This window comes from Rhagoletis pomonella, unplaced genomic scaffold (assembly GCF_013731165.1).
Source record: "Rhagoletis pomonella isolate Grant_MI unplaced genomic scaffold, Rhpom_1.0 Rhpom_scaffold_00007, whole genome shotgun sequence".
NCBI classification, from domain to species: Eukaryota; Metazoa; Arthropoda; class Insecta; order Diptera; family Tephritidae; genus Rhagoletis; species Rhagoletis pomonella.
The window spans coordinates 34,878,513-34,893,491 of NW_023458561.1; the positions used below are offsets into that span (position 1 = coordinate 34,878,513).

General features: G+C 34.3%; 1 protein-coding gene across 1 annotated transcript in view; it reads left to right on the forward strand.

Moving 5' to 3' along the window:
* The window catches only part of LOC118742685 (G protein alpha o subunit), a gene marked incomplete in the record, with an annotated part of 381,368 nt that extends 366,812 nt beyond the window's left edge, over positions 1–14,556 (forward strand). The window contains 4 exon segments of the mRNA XM_036474943.1: positions 5,013–5,141; positions 5,208–5,337; positions 7,660–7,813; positions 10,437–14,556. Coding sequence (XP_036330836.1) covers positions 5,013–5,141; positions 5,208–5,337; positions 7,660–7,813; positions 10,437–10,624 — 601 coding nt within the window.
* Between the last annotated feature and the right edge of the window lie 423 nt (positions 14,557–14,979).

Below are 14,979 nucleotides of genomic sequence, written 5' to 3' on the forward strand. Positions count from 1 at the left end.
AAAAACATGAACAATCAAGAATATGTGATTAATTTTGCGACAATTTAATTTTGCAGCACTACATCTACTCATTGTCGTCGGCAAAATTAGAAATAGATTTAATTTGGCGACGTCGACAATTGCAGTCCTGTAGCCAAGATGTCGTGCTGTCGTCAAAATAATTGTGTCCGTAAGAACGTGTGTATTTAAAATTTGGCAGATGCTGCTTGTCGCTTGCTGTCGTCAAAGTGTTCCGAGCTTTACATATAAATTTCAAAATATAGACATGGGCGTTTCCGGTGGAAGAAAAAAATAAAAGCCGCGAAAAAATAAAAGCCTTCTAACTAATTTATGGGCCAATTTGGCTGCTTTTTATCACGCCAGATACTTCGGCTAATAAAAAAAGTAGGAAAAATGTTTACATTTAAGAACCAATTCGCAGAGTTTTGCCATTTTTCAACTCAAGTCAGAACCCACTTTTGTTCTTTGTAACGTTACATATGCGCTTTGCTTACATATATCTTTAAATCTGTACTATCCGCAATTTTTTTACTGAATAAAGGTCTACTTAATTATTATGCAAATAGAAAAACCTTTTTCATATGTGCTTTACTTTAAGCAAATCAAAACGAATTTAGTAAAAGACAATTACTTTTAATATAGTGTACAATATATATTATTAATCAGTTTAACTTTGTAATATGTATTTAAGATTCGATACGATACAAGGGGTCTGGTACTCGATATCAAAAAATATGATTTTAAAACTCTCGAGTAAAAAGTATCGGTATCAAATGCCAAAAGCATCGATATGGTATCGTATCGTATCGAAATTCGTGCCCCTAAGCCTATAAAATGTCAGATTATAATATCCGTCCGTTCACAACGTCACTATACTAAAAAGATTGGGAATTCCTAAATATTTTTAGTAGGTATGTACATGGGTTTTGTTACTTGAAGAAAAGCTCTGATGTGCTTTCGGTTGATCGCCAGTCTGGTTCAGATGTAGTAGTATTATGGTGGCATTGTTACTGAAGGATTTCAACCTGGCATCCTAAGCGTATCCAACTTAACATATTAAAGAGTGCCACGGGGCATTTGCTTTCGATCGTCTCGAATAAAACCTTTCCAATGCAAGTAATTCTATCTTGCACAGTTTTTAATAGCTTTTTTTAGTAGTATTTTCTCACTAGACGAGTGCTCCGTACGCAATTGTGAGTGTGATCATCTGAGTATATACCCAAATGGTAATTTTTGGAATTTAGACTCCATGCTTTACCTACGAGTTGTTTAGTGATGAACGGGGGTTTCGTTGCTGTGTTGATAAGTAATCGAACCGAAATTTCACTCCAAAGTGAGTTTTCTGTACATGGATATACCAAGATATATAACACTATCTTTAAGTCCCACTTATATTTAGGAAAATATAAATAAATGCAGACGACTACATTTTGAGACATTTTATAACAGTAAAATCTATAGTGATGTTGTTTCCTATACAAAATTAGAAAACGATGTCGACTTCATTTTCGCACACTCAAAGGTATGTTTTTTAAGCGTCTACACCTATCAAATTTTTTAAATTTATTGGGGATGTTTTCCTTATTTTCATTTGATTTGACCGCAATGGCTGATGAAAACAAACAAATCAAGGTAAATAAAGAACAAATATTAGTAATTGCTAATTAAGTTAAGCAATTAAAATTTTTCAGAACCAAAATCTAAAGGCGACATATAAAAAATGGACGCAAACGCAAAGACATTTTTAGTCTGGCAACACAAGTAAAGTTTTGCGACGACTGCTAGAAAGGAGTGCTCACAGTTTGATGGTAAAAATGTTTCAAAATGTTGCCGTCTATATTTTCAGACGCAATTTGGAATGAACTGTGAACACGCCAAATGTCAGATTGCAGATATATCGGGGAAAAACTTGGTCAAGTGATTTTCAATTTTTTTTTTATCATCAATGTTTTGCAGAGACCGCTATAAATGGAAATCAGTCGGTGCTATTAATATTCAATCCTTTTTTCATCACTAATTCGATTAAAAGTTGTTCGATTTCGTTGCGTGTCAGCAGCGTTTCACTGATGGTAATTCGGTAAAATTATTTATTTTATTTTCAATAATTCATGTAGGACCCAAACACTGAGCTTCTTTGAGTTACCTGCTTTTATTAGCTGATTCCAAACTGCCATGTGATGATGTTTAGTGCCTCCACTATCTTCTGACAGCTTGAATGCTGGTCCTGCTCAATAATTTGCATTATTTCAACAACTTTTCCAGTGACTGGGTGTAACTTTAACATCAAAATCCGCAGCGGAATCGAGTAAACCACTCCTGTGTCCGGCGTTCACTCACACCATTCTCACCGTATATTTCACAAATTTTTCGGCATGTAGCATCATATAACGTTTTTCTTCGAGCACACATTTCAAATCAATATAACTCTGTGCACGTAAGAAGAATTAAAGGACTGTCTTCACTGAAAATGCAGCCTGAAATGTCACTTTACAACGTCACTTTGATGCAATTGGATAAGTGTTGCCAGAAGTGTGGGCCAAAACGCCACACAGTGACACAGATCCGCGGAGACTTTTCATTTGACACAATATTTTTTTTTTACTTTTTTGTGGTTTTAGTAATTTAATGTTATTTTAATTTATTTCGTCCATTCACATTTTTATATACATTCGTATATAGTATATTCATTCATACATTCGCTTATCCACCATCATAATGCATAATTACATTTGAAAACATTTTCCATTCCGTTGCATCAGGTCTAATGGGCCATTGGCGGTTTGAAATGCCCAGCGGATTATAGTTTCAGTCTTTGCTTTACAGCGTGATGCTACAATTGTCATAAGGGTGCAAATTGACTTTATATATTTTCCTCCACTTAGCCATATTTGCATTGCCACACTGCGATTGCTCAAAGTTTTGTGTAATAAATAGCTATTGTAAAAAGTTTAATAAAAACTATGCACATTCATATGGGTACATACATATATATTAGGGTGGTAAAAAATAAATAAAATAATGTCGGAAAGATTGGTTATATACCGAACAAATTATATGCCTTTTTTTTTTTTGAATTCAAAAAATTCTTAGCGGTCGCTCAAAATTTTCCATGTGTTTTATATGGGAAGAAAACAATTTTTCGTAGAAATGGTATAAAATTCTTGAAAATCAATGTTTTTCGATCTAAAAACTTTGCATCTCTCCAGGAGACTTGCAGTATTAATAACCAGTTTTTTATTAAACCATTTTTTAATATTGAATACTTTTAACAGGGCTCCTAAAACCCCGAAAAATGCAATTGGAAGTTTCCTGAAGAGGAACATAGTTTTCGGATAGAATAATGTTGATTTTCGAGAATTCTATACGATTTCCCCTTATATGATAGATGAAAAACTTTGAGGTAGATTTTTTTCGGTACACAACAATCCTAGGAGGTGAGAGCATTAAAACTTCTATTTACATTTTCACATGCATTTTTGGACCACCCGAATGCAGATATGTGCATATTTCAATTGCAACAAAATTTAGACTCTAGGGTTTTTACATAGAATTGTAGATTGTAATACATAATAAAAATGGGCTTAAACTGTTGTAAAGTACATATTTCGGGTTTTTTTATAAAACTGTAGTTTCTTACAAATCTGAGTAAATTTATCTCTTGCTCACCAGGTGGTAAATTCTTGAATAATTACCCAGTTTTCAAAGTGAACTATCGAAGAATACTTAAGATTTACTCGCTAGTGGAAACAAAATTTCAGATAAAAGCCATAACTCATTTTGACCTAAGAAATTTTTCACATTTTTCACAATTTTTTATTTATTTATTTTTTTCATTTTCCAATGCCAAATGTATGGATTCTACAAGTGAGCTTCAATAGATATCATTATTTTTTAATAATAAATACTCGTATTATAGGGCAGCACCTGCAGATTGATCGATTGATAAGTGTTAACGAAAGTATTACTCGTTAAATGTTCATTTGCCACAACTGCCACAACGGTTGTTGCTCATTGAAACATTTTGTTTTAGGCTTAGCAAGATTTTAATTTTAGATTTAGCCCAATTGTTTTAGGCCGTATTTTTCCAAGACATTACAAGCTTATAAGTAGTGCCTTATAGTGACACCCAACTTTTCCAGGTTTCTTGTTTTAATTGCAGCCAGTGTTAATTGGTTACGTAAATGCTGCCTACAAAGAAGCAGAATATTTACAAGCTTAAAAATTAGCATTACTATGCTAGTGAGCAAATAAATAATTCTAAACTTAATTGATTTGAAGGTTGCTCAATTGGTTTTGGCAAAGTTAATACATACCAATGGTACTTTTTTTTTATCTAAAGCAATGCGCACTATGAAATACGAACTAATTTCCAACTATATGTTAGTTGATTAAGACACCCAAAAGCGTATTGGGTAATTAAGCTTTTGCAGCTCAGTTATAGAGTAGTCGCGCCCATCCATGAAGCGCGAGTGATCGCGTTGACAGCATTTTACCGCCCAAATTTCAACAGTTGTTTTGGCAACTTATAGTAAAATAATCTAGATACAAAAGTAGCATATACTAATACTTTAAAGCTGTTAACCTAAAGTTATGCTACTTCTGGTTATATATACAGATAGTTCCGCTACTCAAATGGCTCACTTTAAAATAGGTATACTATACATTGCATTCCCCCAGTTGTTAATGAAGTTTTGTGGTCGGTCTGTTGCGGCTTAATTATGGCGCGTGCACGCACACAGAATCGACCATAAGCACACTGCAACTAAGTACTATATAAGTACTGCAGTAGCAACTAGCTAATTGGAAAATAGAATTGCTCTACTCTGTTTAACTTATGTATAGTTAGTAAGCTTATTCAATTAAAGCAGCTAAGCTCTATGATTTACCTATTACACGTAGTTTTCTTATCTCAGAAACGTAGTAACCACTTCTCCGTACTAATAACTTGCTGATATTTTATTACTTTGGATACTAATTTGATTAATCGGTTAAATTTATTTCTCTACTTACAGTTTCCTCGATGATTTGGATCGGTTAGGCGCCAAGGATTATCAACCAACCGAACAGGACATTCTACGCACTCGTGTCAAGACGACCGGTATTGTTGAAGTGCACTTTTCCTTCAAAAATCTCAATTTCAAGTAAGTACCCAACTATAAAACGCGCTTTAAGCTTATTTAATTTACTAATTTTGAATTTTTTAATAGACTATTCGATGTTGGTGGTCAGCGGTCGGAGCGAAAGAAATGGATACATTGCTTTGAAGATGTGACTGCGATTATTTTCTGCGTTGCCATGTCTGAGTACGATCAAGTCTTGCATGAGGATGAAACTACGGTAAGTTTAATTCCTATTTCCGACAAGCGTGCTACATGCGTTGAAAGTTTTTGGCTTGTATTCGAGCTTGCAAGGCGACAATCGGCAATAAACATTGACACACCGCAAGTGAATGTCAAATATGACAATCCTGAATTCAATTGACATAAGTTATTCTCCATGGAAATACATATATATGTACATTAGAGTGGTTCTTAAAATCAAATGAACAGGTTTTTTTCGGTCTCACCTCCTTAATCGGTAATACCACGGTCACAGATATTTTGGGTATTACATTAATAAAAGAATAATTTTAATTTTTTGAGTCTCTATAGAGGAATCTGCCCCCTGTGCGACACGCCTTAACCGACTTCAATCGGGACTAAAATTTATAAGTGGTATCTTCGACTATAGTAGTATCGACGTAGGGGTTGAGGTTTAGAAAGTCTGATGCAAAAATGTGCCTTCTACATTTAAGCACCACCTTAATGTTCATATCGCTCGTTTACTTCATGAGTATCACAGTTACGGTGACCATTCGTGCCGATTTTGTAGGAAAAATCTTATTGAATAAACCTGAAAATTCATATATATGGGGTTTTAGACTCGATAAACCCGAATCCAAGGTCCGTTAACCTGCATAATGTCAGGTTCGAGGTCGTTTGAGGGTCAAATAGGACAAAAAATGTATTCAATAAAAAAAATTAAAAATTTTGTTTTTGTTGTCGCTGAATCCAAATATAGGGGTTCCTTGATTCTTCCAGGTCATCTAAAGGTCATGCCAAGGTCATCCCAAGGTCAAATTCAGATGAATTGCATTGAATTTTCAGGTTTATTTAATGAATTTTCCCCTACTTGACCTTCAAATGACCTCGAACCGACGAGGAGAAGACTAACAGACCTCGGCTTCGCATTCAGGGTCTCGAATAACATAGGAATATAGAGGTTTAGTTTAATATGCAGACAGTTTTTTTCTAAACCTGCTTAATTTTTCGTACAAACGTAGGCGCCAAAACTTGCTAAAATGTCTTTTCCGTATTTACGTTCTCGCCATCGTATATATTGTGTTAAAAAATTTTGAAAAAAAGTTTCAAAATTTTGTCTCCCTTCGTTTTATCATAAATAAATCTGTATTAAAAGATGTAATGTCTTTTTATACTAAAAACAAAATTGTATGTTCAGGTTCGATGCTTTAGAAATGTCTTGAAGTTTGTCCACAGAAATCTGGTCACCGTAATCATAGTACAAAAAAATACAAATACTGAGCAAAGTATGCAGAAACTACTTCTACGTTAAGTAAAAATTTCATAGCTGTATTGATTACCAGTATCTTCGTAGAACTAAATATGGGATATATATCGGTACCTAAATTTACAAAGGCACTCACCAACAGATTTTTCATTTTACAGGAGAAGCAAAAAATATTATAAAAATAGTATCAAAAAAGTGGCATGTAACTCCGTTGTTTTTGATACTAAGACCTTAAAATTTCCATTGAAGGTATAATTTAATATATCTTAACAAAATCTGCGAAAGACTAAGTTTAGGAAAAAGTGTTGGTTAGGGCCTTTGTGAATTACGATAGCGATATGTTAATTCAAAACTTTGAAGCCCTTTTTCTCGACTTTCCGTTTTATGACACTATCGAAGTAAATGAGCGATCGTTAGTGTCTGCAAGTTCTTTTTTAAGCTAATAAAGCTGGAAGGATGAAATTTGAGGATGTGGTCGTGTATATATGAGTCCTTAACGTATAAGGATATTAAGGGATACACTATTAAAAGAACATTTTCAATAACTATTTGTACTTGCGTAATCTTTTCCTATTCTACGGAATTGGCCCTTTCATTTGTTACCCTTACTGTTTTTCCATGGTAAAAACATAGGAATGGATAAATGTAAAAATTATCCTTTAGCAAAAAAAGTTTGTTTTGGAATGTTGTTTAAAAAAAGTTGAGTTTGCTGCAAATGTTGGGGTGTCGATATTTTTACTCTAGTATTTCCTTAAAAGCATCGATGCCAAAAATATTCGGAAAGAAACAAAAAGTACCGATAGTATCGTACTTGTGAGTAGTATCGTCGTAACCCTACACGCCAGTGCTCTGCTCACTCAGCCATTGCGACTGTTGAGGCAGTGCGCGCAAAATGCTATAAATACTTGATTTCAAACTGCCATACTTAAATTTTTCATTAACAATAGAGCCTTTATCTTTTAAGTCTGAGAGGAAACATCAATTTACAGATTTAACGATAATTAGTTAAGTACCCGTTAGAGCTTATTTAACGAATATTTCTGAGTGCGGCTAGCTGTTAATCTCGTTTTGGTATTTTTTTTTTCCTTTCAGAACCGAATGCAAGAATCTTTGAAGTTATTCGATTCCATTTGCAATAATAAATGGTTCACGGACACCTCCATTATTTTATTTTTAAATAAAAAGGATTTGTTTGAGGAAAAGATTCGCAAAAGTCCATTGACAATCTGCTTCCCAGAATATACAGGTAAGTTGAAAAATACAATTACACATATCTATATATCGATTATCCTCTGCAATAATGAGACAATTCCAAATTGTATGTTTTTCAGTAGAGCCAATTAAAGTTTTTCCTTTTCATATATATATATTTTTTTTTTGAACGTAGTTATTGCTGATTATTTTCAGTCACTGTGTAGGGATATTTTTTAAGCTTACAGATTATGACTGCTTTATAAGGATAAAGTAAGGACTGGACTAAAAAAATACGAAATAAGTGACTATTATTGATTAGTTAAACGAAAATAAGTTCACTGGTATTACTGCGTAGCGGCACAATATTTCGTTTATTTTCTAGAAAATTAGGGCCAGTATTCGGATTACTGTGAGCAAGTCTTTTACTTGCTCGCATACCATCAACATGGGGCAACTCCCAAAGGCGTATAGACCAATTAGCCTCAGCTTGTGCTTTCCTGGATATATCGGGTGCTTTTGACAATATGTCTTACGAAGTAATATGTGCAGCTATGATAAGGAAGGATATTCCCCTAAAAGGCAATAGGTTTAAAACATATGCTTATGCAGATGACCTAGTCATCTACGTTGCTGGCTGGCATGAGGACACTATTTGCTCCAGATAGAAAGCTGTGCTAAAATTAACTGAAGACTGGTGTTCTGAAAAGGGATTCTCAATAAACCCACTGAAGTCCACCGTTGTTCGATTTACCAAAAGGAGGAAAGTCAACTTGACTAGCCCCACCTTCGAAGGAACAGATATTGAGTTCTCAGAAGAGACGAAGTATCTAGGGGTCACTCTGGGCAAAAGGCTCAATTGAAACTCACATCTCTCGAATATTACTACCAATGCTACAAGGGCACTCTATGCCTATCAGAGACTTATTGGTAAAACTTAGGGGATATCACCAAAACTGTTACTTATGCGTCACTTAGGAGCCAGCTGCACCGAATGGTCTGCGTGGCCGTCACCTGTCCAAGGGATGCCCTGCATTCCCCGTGTCTATTCTGATTGAAAAATAGGCCGGCTGCAGCGCCCTTCGGTGTCACTTTGGAGGCTCTCAAGTTACTTCTGTATGATTCTGCTATCTAGCTCACGGACATCATGCTGCCGAAGTTATAATTCTAAAACCGTCAGAACTTCTGAAAGGGACTATTGTGAAGCGATAGTGACTATAATTGACGAAGGGTCCCAAGAAGGGTATACCGACGGATCTAAGATGGACGACGGAAGTACTGGGGCAGACGTACTTGGACCGAAATTCAAGAAAAGTGTACCAATGGACTCATACCCAAACCATATTCCAGGCGGAAGTCTTCGCAATCGAAGTCCGTGTTCGAGAATGTCTTCGGAGACGGACAAACGGGGCCAGAATAAATATTATTTCGGATACTCAGGGCGCGTTAAAGGCCTTAAACTCTTTTAAAATGGCATCAACAGCTTATGGACGGCTGTAAAACTCTTTTGAAATACCTACGAGCGCACAATAGCAGAACGCTGTGGTTGGTTTCGGGATATCAAGCGTTTGAAGGCAACGAAAGGGATGATTGATTGTCTCGCAAAGCGTGGAGCCCATATGCGATTGCGTGGTTTCGAGCCTTTCTGCGATATATCTAATCGATACACTGCACAACTAAATACTTAGGAGCTGGGAGGAATCTCAAGTTGCTGCCCATTGGTGGAAGTCAAAGGGAATGAGACAATCAATGAGATTCAAAACTCCTTCCAGAGGAAACTCCGTGCACTTAGCCGGGAGGGTCTTAGAACTCTTACAGGCTACCTGACAGGACACTGGAAGTTAAAATACCATTTGGATAAAATGGGGCTTTCGGTAGAGGCGGACTACAGGTTTTGTGGGCTGGTGGAGAAAACCCCACAGCCTATTCTATATGACTGCCCACGTATAATGAATAGCAGATTGATGAACCTTGAGGAACAATTGTCTTCTCCATTCAAAATTTGCAACATGGTCTCTCCAAAGTGCTTAACTTCTTAAATAACCTAAGGCTGGTATGATTCCAATTAGGGTTTAGCGCAAAGGGTCTTCTTAGGTCGCAGCGCGAGTATTCCCGACGTAATAATAATAACCTCGGGGCCCAGAAATAACATAAAACACAGGTTTTAGTTTGTTTATTTTTAATGTCGATATTTCGACAAACTAAAACCTGTGATTTATATCAGCCAACAACGAAGATGACTAAAACCTGTGTTTTATATACTTTCCGTGCCTCGAGTTTATCAAATAAAAATTACAACAGTTTACATTTAATGGCCGATAAACAAAAACCAACAATAATAATAACCGATAGACAGTTTTTAACTTATACCAATATTCATGTGGCCATGTGCTACTGTTCAGCAGTAAGGGTTGCCTATTTCGATCGTCTAACAAATGTTACAATTGCGATTTTTCACAGAAAAATTTAGTTGTAAAACAGCCTAATCCGCTATATAACCCAAAAATATGAAAATTTGAGTTGTGTCAATTTGCAGAAGACCATCAATGTGTGGCCATATGTTTCTAAATACTTAAGTGATAACAAAGTACCCATCTATAAATTTAGTTCCTACAAGAATGTATACCAATATTTAGCACTCACACATAAATTTAATTCCCCTTCAATTCCTTTTGCAGGCGGTCAAGAGTACAGTGAAGCTGCTGCGTATATTCAGGCCCAATTCGAAGCGAAAAACAAATCAACCTCGAAAGAAATCTACTGCCACATGACGTGTGCCACCGATACGAACAATATACAGTTCGTTTTCGATGCGGTAACGGATGTGATTATTGCCAACAATTTGAGAGGCTGCGGTCTGTACTAAACCAAAACCCGAAAACCCAGCAAATCCAGTGCAAGCAAACTAAACAAGTACCGCATTGCATTGCAAAGATCATTGTCGGGACGCCATCACCACCGCTCCAACAACAACTACTACTACTTCGGCCACTATTAACGCTGCAAAGCTACTATTAATTATTTAAAATGACAACTCATCAAAAAACTAACTGCAGAGCGGAGATTTAAGAATTTTTAATTTTTAATAATTTGTTTCAAAAAAATATCAGCAAAGCAAGACGCGTTTGTAAGCATTCGAAAATGGCTTTACATTTCGGATGTTTTGGTGACAACCAACACCTAAGTATGAACTTCTGTGTTTAGTTACAATGTTTGCCATTTTGTTTACAAGATTTTACTAAATATTCAATGAAATTATATTAAACTGCAACAAATTTATGTGATTATAATGCAATGACGACGATGATGGTGAGTGATGGATAGCTGGTTGAATGGTTTGTTAAAGCGTTAATGCCGTTAAATTGAAGCCGAAAGCTAAAGCAGCAACAACAGCAGCAGTAGCTATGAGCGGAAGAGCGAAATGTACATTTTAGTCAAGAAAAAATTAAATAAAACAAAAACAAAACGCACACACACACACAACACACAAAGAGAAACACATGCATAAACATACACATACACATACAAAACAAACTTCATTAATAATTAAGCTTATTAAGAAGAAGAAGAGGAAGAAAATGGAAAAGCAAACCAAAATAACAAACAAACAAACTTTATAATAATATCCAGTAAAAATTTAACACAAAAAAAAATTAATAAAAACAGGCAAATTTAAGTTCATATAGATACGTTGATACAAACATAGATTAAAAAACAGGTCGTTGTAATGTAAAATTATTTTTTTTCCAAATCACTGTAAAAAAGCCGAATGCTTTAGTATATGTATGTACTATAACTACATTAGCCACAAACTAATGAAGTAAGCAAACAAAAATACAGTGAGAAGTACATATACTTGTAAATCAAAAATTCGATTTAGAGCAAATGCACTACTGGTACTTCTTTCTATTACATAGTAGTACATAGTAGTGTGTATGTACATATGTACTACTATGAAAACTATAGTAGGCTGCTATTTAAATGATACAAAAACACAAATAAAATGAAAATTAAAACAGTGACCCGGTCATACGTTGCAAAACAAAATCGACATCAAAGTACATAGAAACATTTATACATACATACATATTTAATAACAAATTGATTTCCTTTGCAAGTGAGAATGCTGTTGGCGAACACGCACACTACTACGAGTACATTCATACATTAATACATACATACATGTTGAAAAATTAGCACAAACAAGAACGAAACGTACACACAAATACACAATTCATAACTTTAAATAATAGTAATGCTAAAAAGCACAGCACAAAAACCCATACTATTTGTGTGCAGTCGTACATTTCGATGGTGCTCTGCAATAACGACACAACTCCAAACTCAATAAAGCAAAAATCTCACTACTGTCTCTAATCCTTGCCTAATCCATCATTGTCTATTCCTTACTACTTACTTTAGTAATACTTACTACCTAGTAAGGATTAGACAGGGACTAGAAACATCATGAGCCACTTAACACTAGTAAGTGTGTATTTTTTTAAGTTTTGAGTTGTATCGTTTTTGCAGAATACCATCGATTTGCATGTACGTAAGTGACACAAACAAACTGCTTATAAATACTATTGTTAATATTTATTTTTATTTTTTTTTTGGAAACCTAATTTTTGTATATCTTTTTATTTAGCTATTTATATTTAACGGTAGGCTGCGCGCAATATTTTTCTTTTTAATTTCAAGGCAAAATTTAATAAAACCAAGCAAAAATGCAATTATTTAAAAAAAAAAATTTTTTTTTTAGAGACTTAAGAATTTACGTTTATACTTTGTAATTCATTAGTAGTTCAATGCCATTAAAAAAGCGACTCTAAACTGTGGTTATAGATTTCTAAATGATTATTTTTTTTTTTCATTGGCCAAATTTACGACTTGTCATCTGAGTTGTGAACAGGGCAAATTGAAAGTGTTTAATGTAGTAAACCTTTTTAAGAAAATTTAAAAAAATGTTATGTCTTTTACTTCCGTTTGATCCTCTCATGCACGGTCTGATAAATTTTAAAATTGATTGGTGAAATTGGGGATAAGATTGTTAAAATTTAAAATAACGTAATTTTATTAGGAAATTTTGCCATTTTAAATTTCAGCAGTCTGATAAACTATAAAATTGATTGGTTAAACCTGGGCATCAATTTTCTATTCACATTTTTGGCCACTGTAAAACTTATTACTTTTCGGTTATTTAAAATGAAATTTTAATTGTTGAAAGTTCAACTCAAACTCCCGGAAAGTACGCTCTTCAGCTTGACGGTTTAGCGCACGCTTACCTTCTTTCACAAACTTTTTTTGACAACATTCTTCTATTTAAACAATAGCCACGTCATTTACCGAACTGGCCGTTTTTGTGAATTTAAAATTTTCGTCAAGGAACGAGTAGCTCGCAAAGAGTATGACTGATATAATAAAAACAAAGTTGTAACTTCTTAAAGCTAATAGCCCATTTCCACGAAACGCTTAACTGTTGTTAGGTGCCCAAATAAGTTGCAAGGAATTTAACAAGCGGTGATTTTTCTTAATTTTTTCTTTTTTTCCTTTCGCTTGCTTGTACTTAATATGAGCAATTAGCTCCTTCGAGTTGTAATCTGATTTTTCCAATAGGCATAAACCCCAGTGAGTGGTGTAAATGAACCATAAAATGCTGTTATTTGTTTTCTAGAATTATATTTGCAACAAAACTCCCTAGTCGGGTGAGCCCAACATAATTTCGTTGCGCAGAATCGACTTTCAGTTTTTCATATATCTACTACTTCTTTACATACTACTTTTGTGCATTTTTTTCATATATGTACATACATATGTACGTATGCAAGTGTGAATACGAGTTGTTCCGAGACTGTTGAGTACATTTTTTGACACTCCTTTGAATGCTAAAAGAAGTATTACTTTAATCGAACTTGCATTTTTTAGTCGATAACACATTTGTCGGAAAACTCATCCCCTACTACAATGTTGGATACTTTTCAACAAAATTTCTAAAATTTGCCAATAAATCGTTTTCCATTTTATAAAATAATCTGGATATAAAAATCTCAAAAAAAGAAAATCAGCCATGGATAGTATTTATAATGAAAATGTTTAGAAATATGTATATGTATGCCTGCCTGTAAAGTCTTAACGACTTCGAAAGCCGCAACGTCTGCAAAACCTGGAGCTTCAGCTTTAAGGAGCCTGAGAACATTTCTAATTACGACGAAGCGATTTAATTGAAACTGTTAGTATTTTAAACTGCTGTGAATTAAAGTTAATTTTTTTTTTTTGATTTCTGTGTATTCTTAAAGCACATTTGCTCGGCGCTTTTCTTCTAATTGAAAAGCGATCAGCGGTTTCTAACTTTCAAATTGTCACAATTTGAAACCGCTCGACTCAGTGTAAAACATTTGAAACAAATTGAAATTATTATTACAGAATATTCCGTTTTTTCATGGTTTCTTATATAAGGGCGCACACCAAAAGCCTTTTTTGAAAATAGATCGTCGATAAGGCGATTAGCAACTTCGACTAACCGCTCACCGTCGAGTAGTTTGAAAATCCACCAGCAGAAATTATTCAAGCAGTGGCAGTTTTTAACAAAAATTGTATTCATTTCAATACAAGTTTTGTCGCTAAACATAATTATTTAAACACATATAAAAATAATCTAATGTTTATGGAAAGAAAGTGCGTGCATTTGCAAAAAAAACAAAGTTCGCCATATCTCAAAATCGGAAAAGCAGCTTGTCGAAAAATCGAAAATGAGCGATTAGTCGACTAGTTGTTTATGGAACATTAGTTGAAAAAGTCGAAAGCAACCGGCCAGTCGATTAACCGATTAGACGATTAACAAGCGCTCTAGCACAGGCTTTTAAACGACTTCTTCCTCGAAAGCATATTTATAATTTTTTTTTTTGATTTTTTTTTTACTCTTTTTTGTTTGTTAATTTTCCAAATTTTTGTTATTTTTTATTTTACTTTTTGTTATTTCTTTTTCTCATGCTTTTTTTTATTTCATATCGAGCCAATCAAATATATATTATTTTAAAAAATGTCGCTTAAGTCTTTTTGACGGTTAGGGCTCGATATACATAAACATACCCGCACAATACAATGCGAAGTCGTACATACTTACATACATAAATACGAAGAAAGAACAAGCGAAACCGAAATGTAAATGAAAGATTTATACTAAAACAAAAAATATATTTAACCATTAAAATAAATATGTAA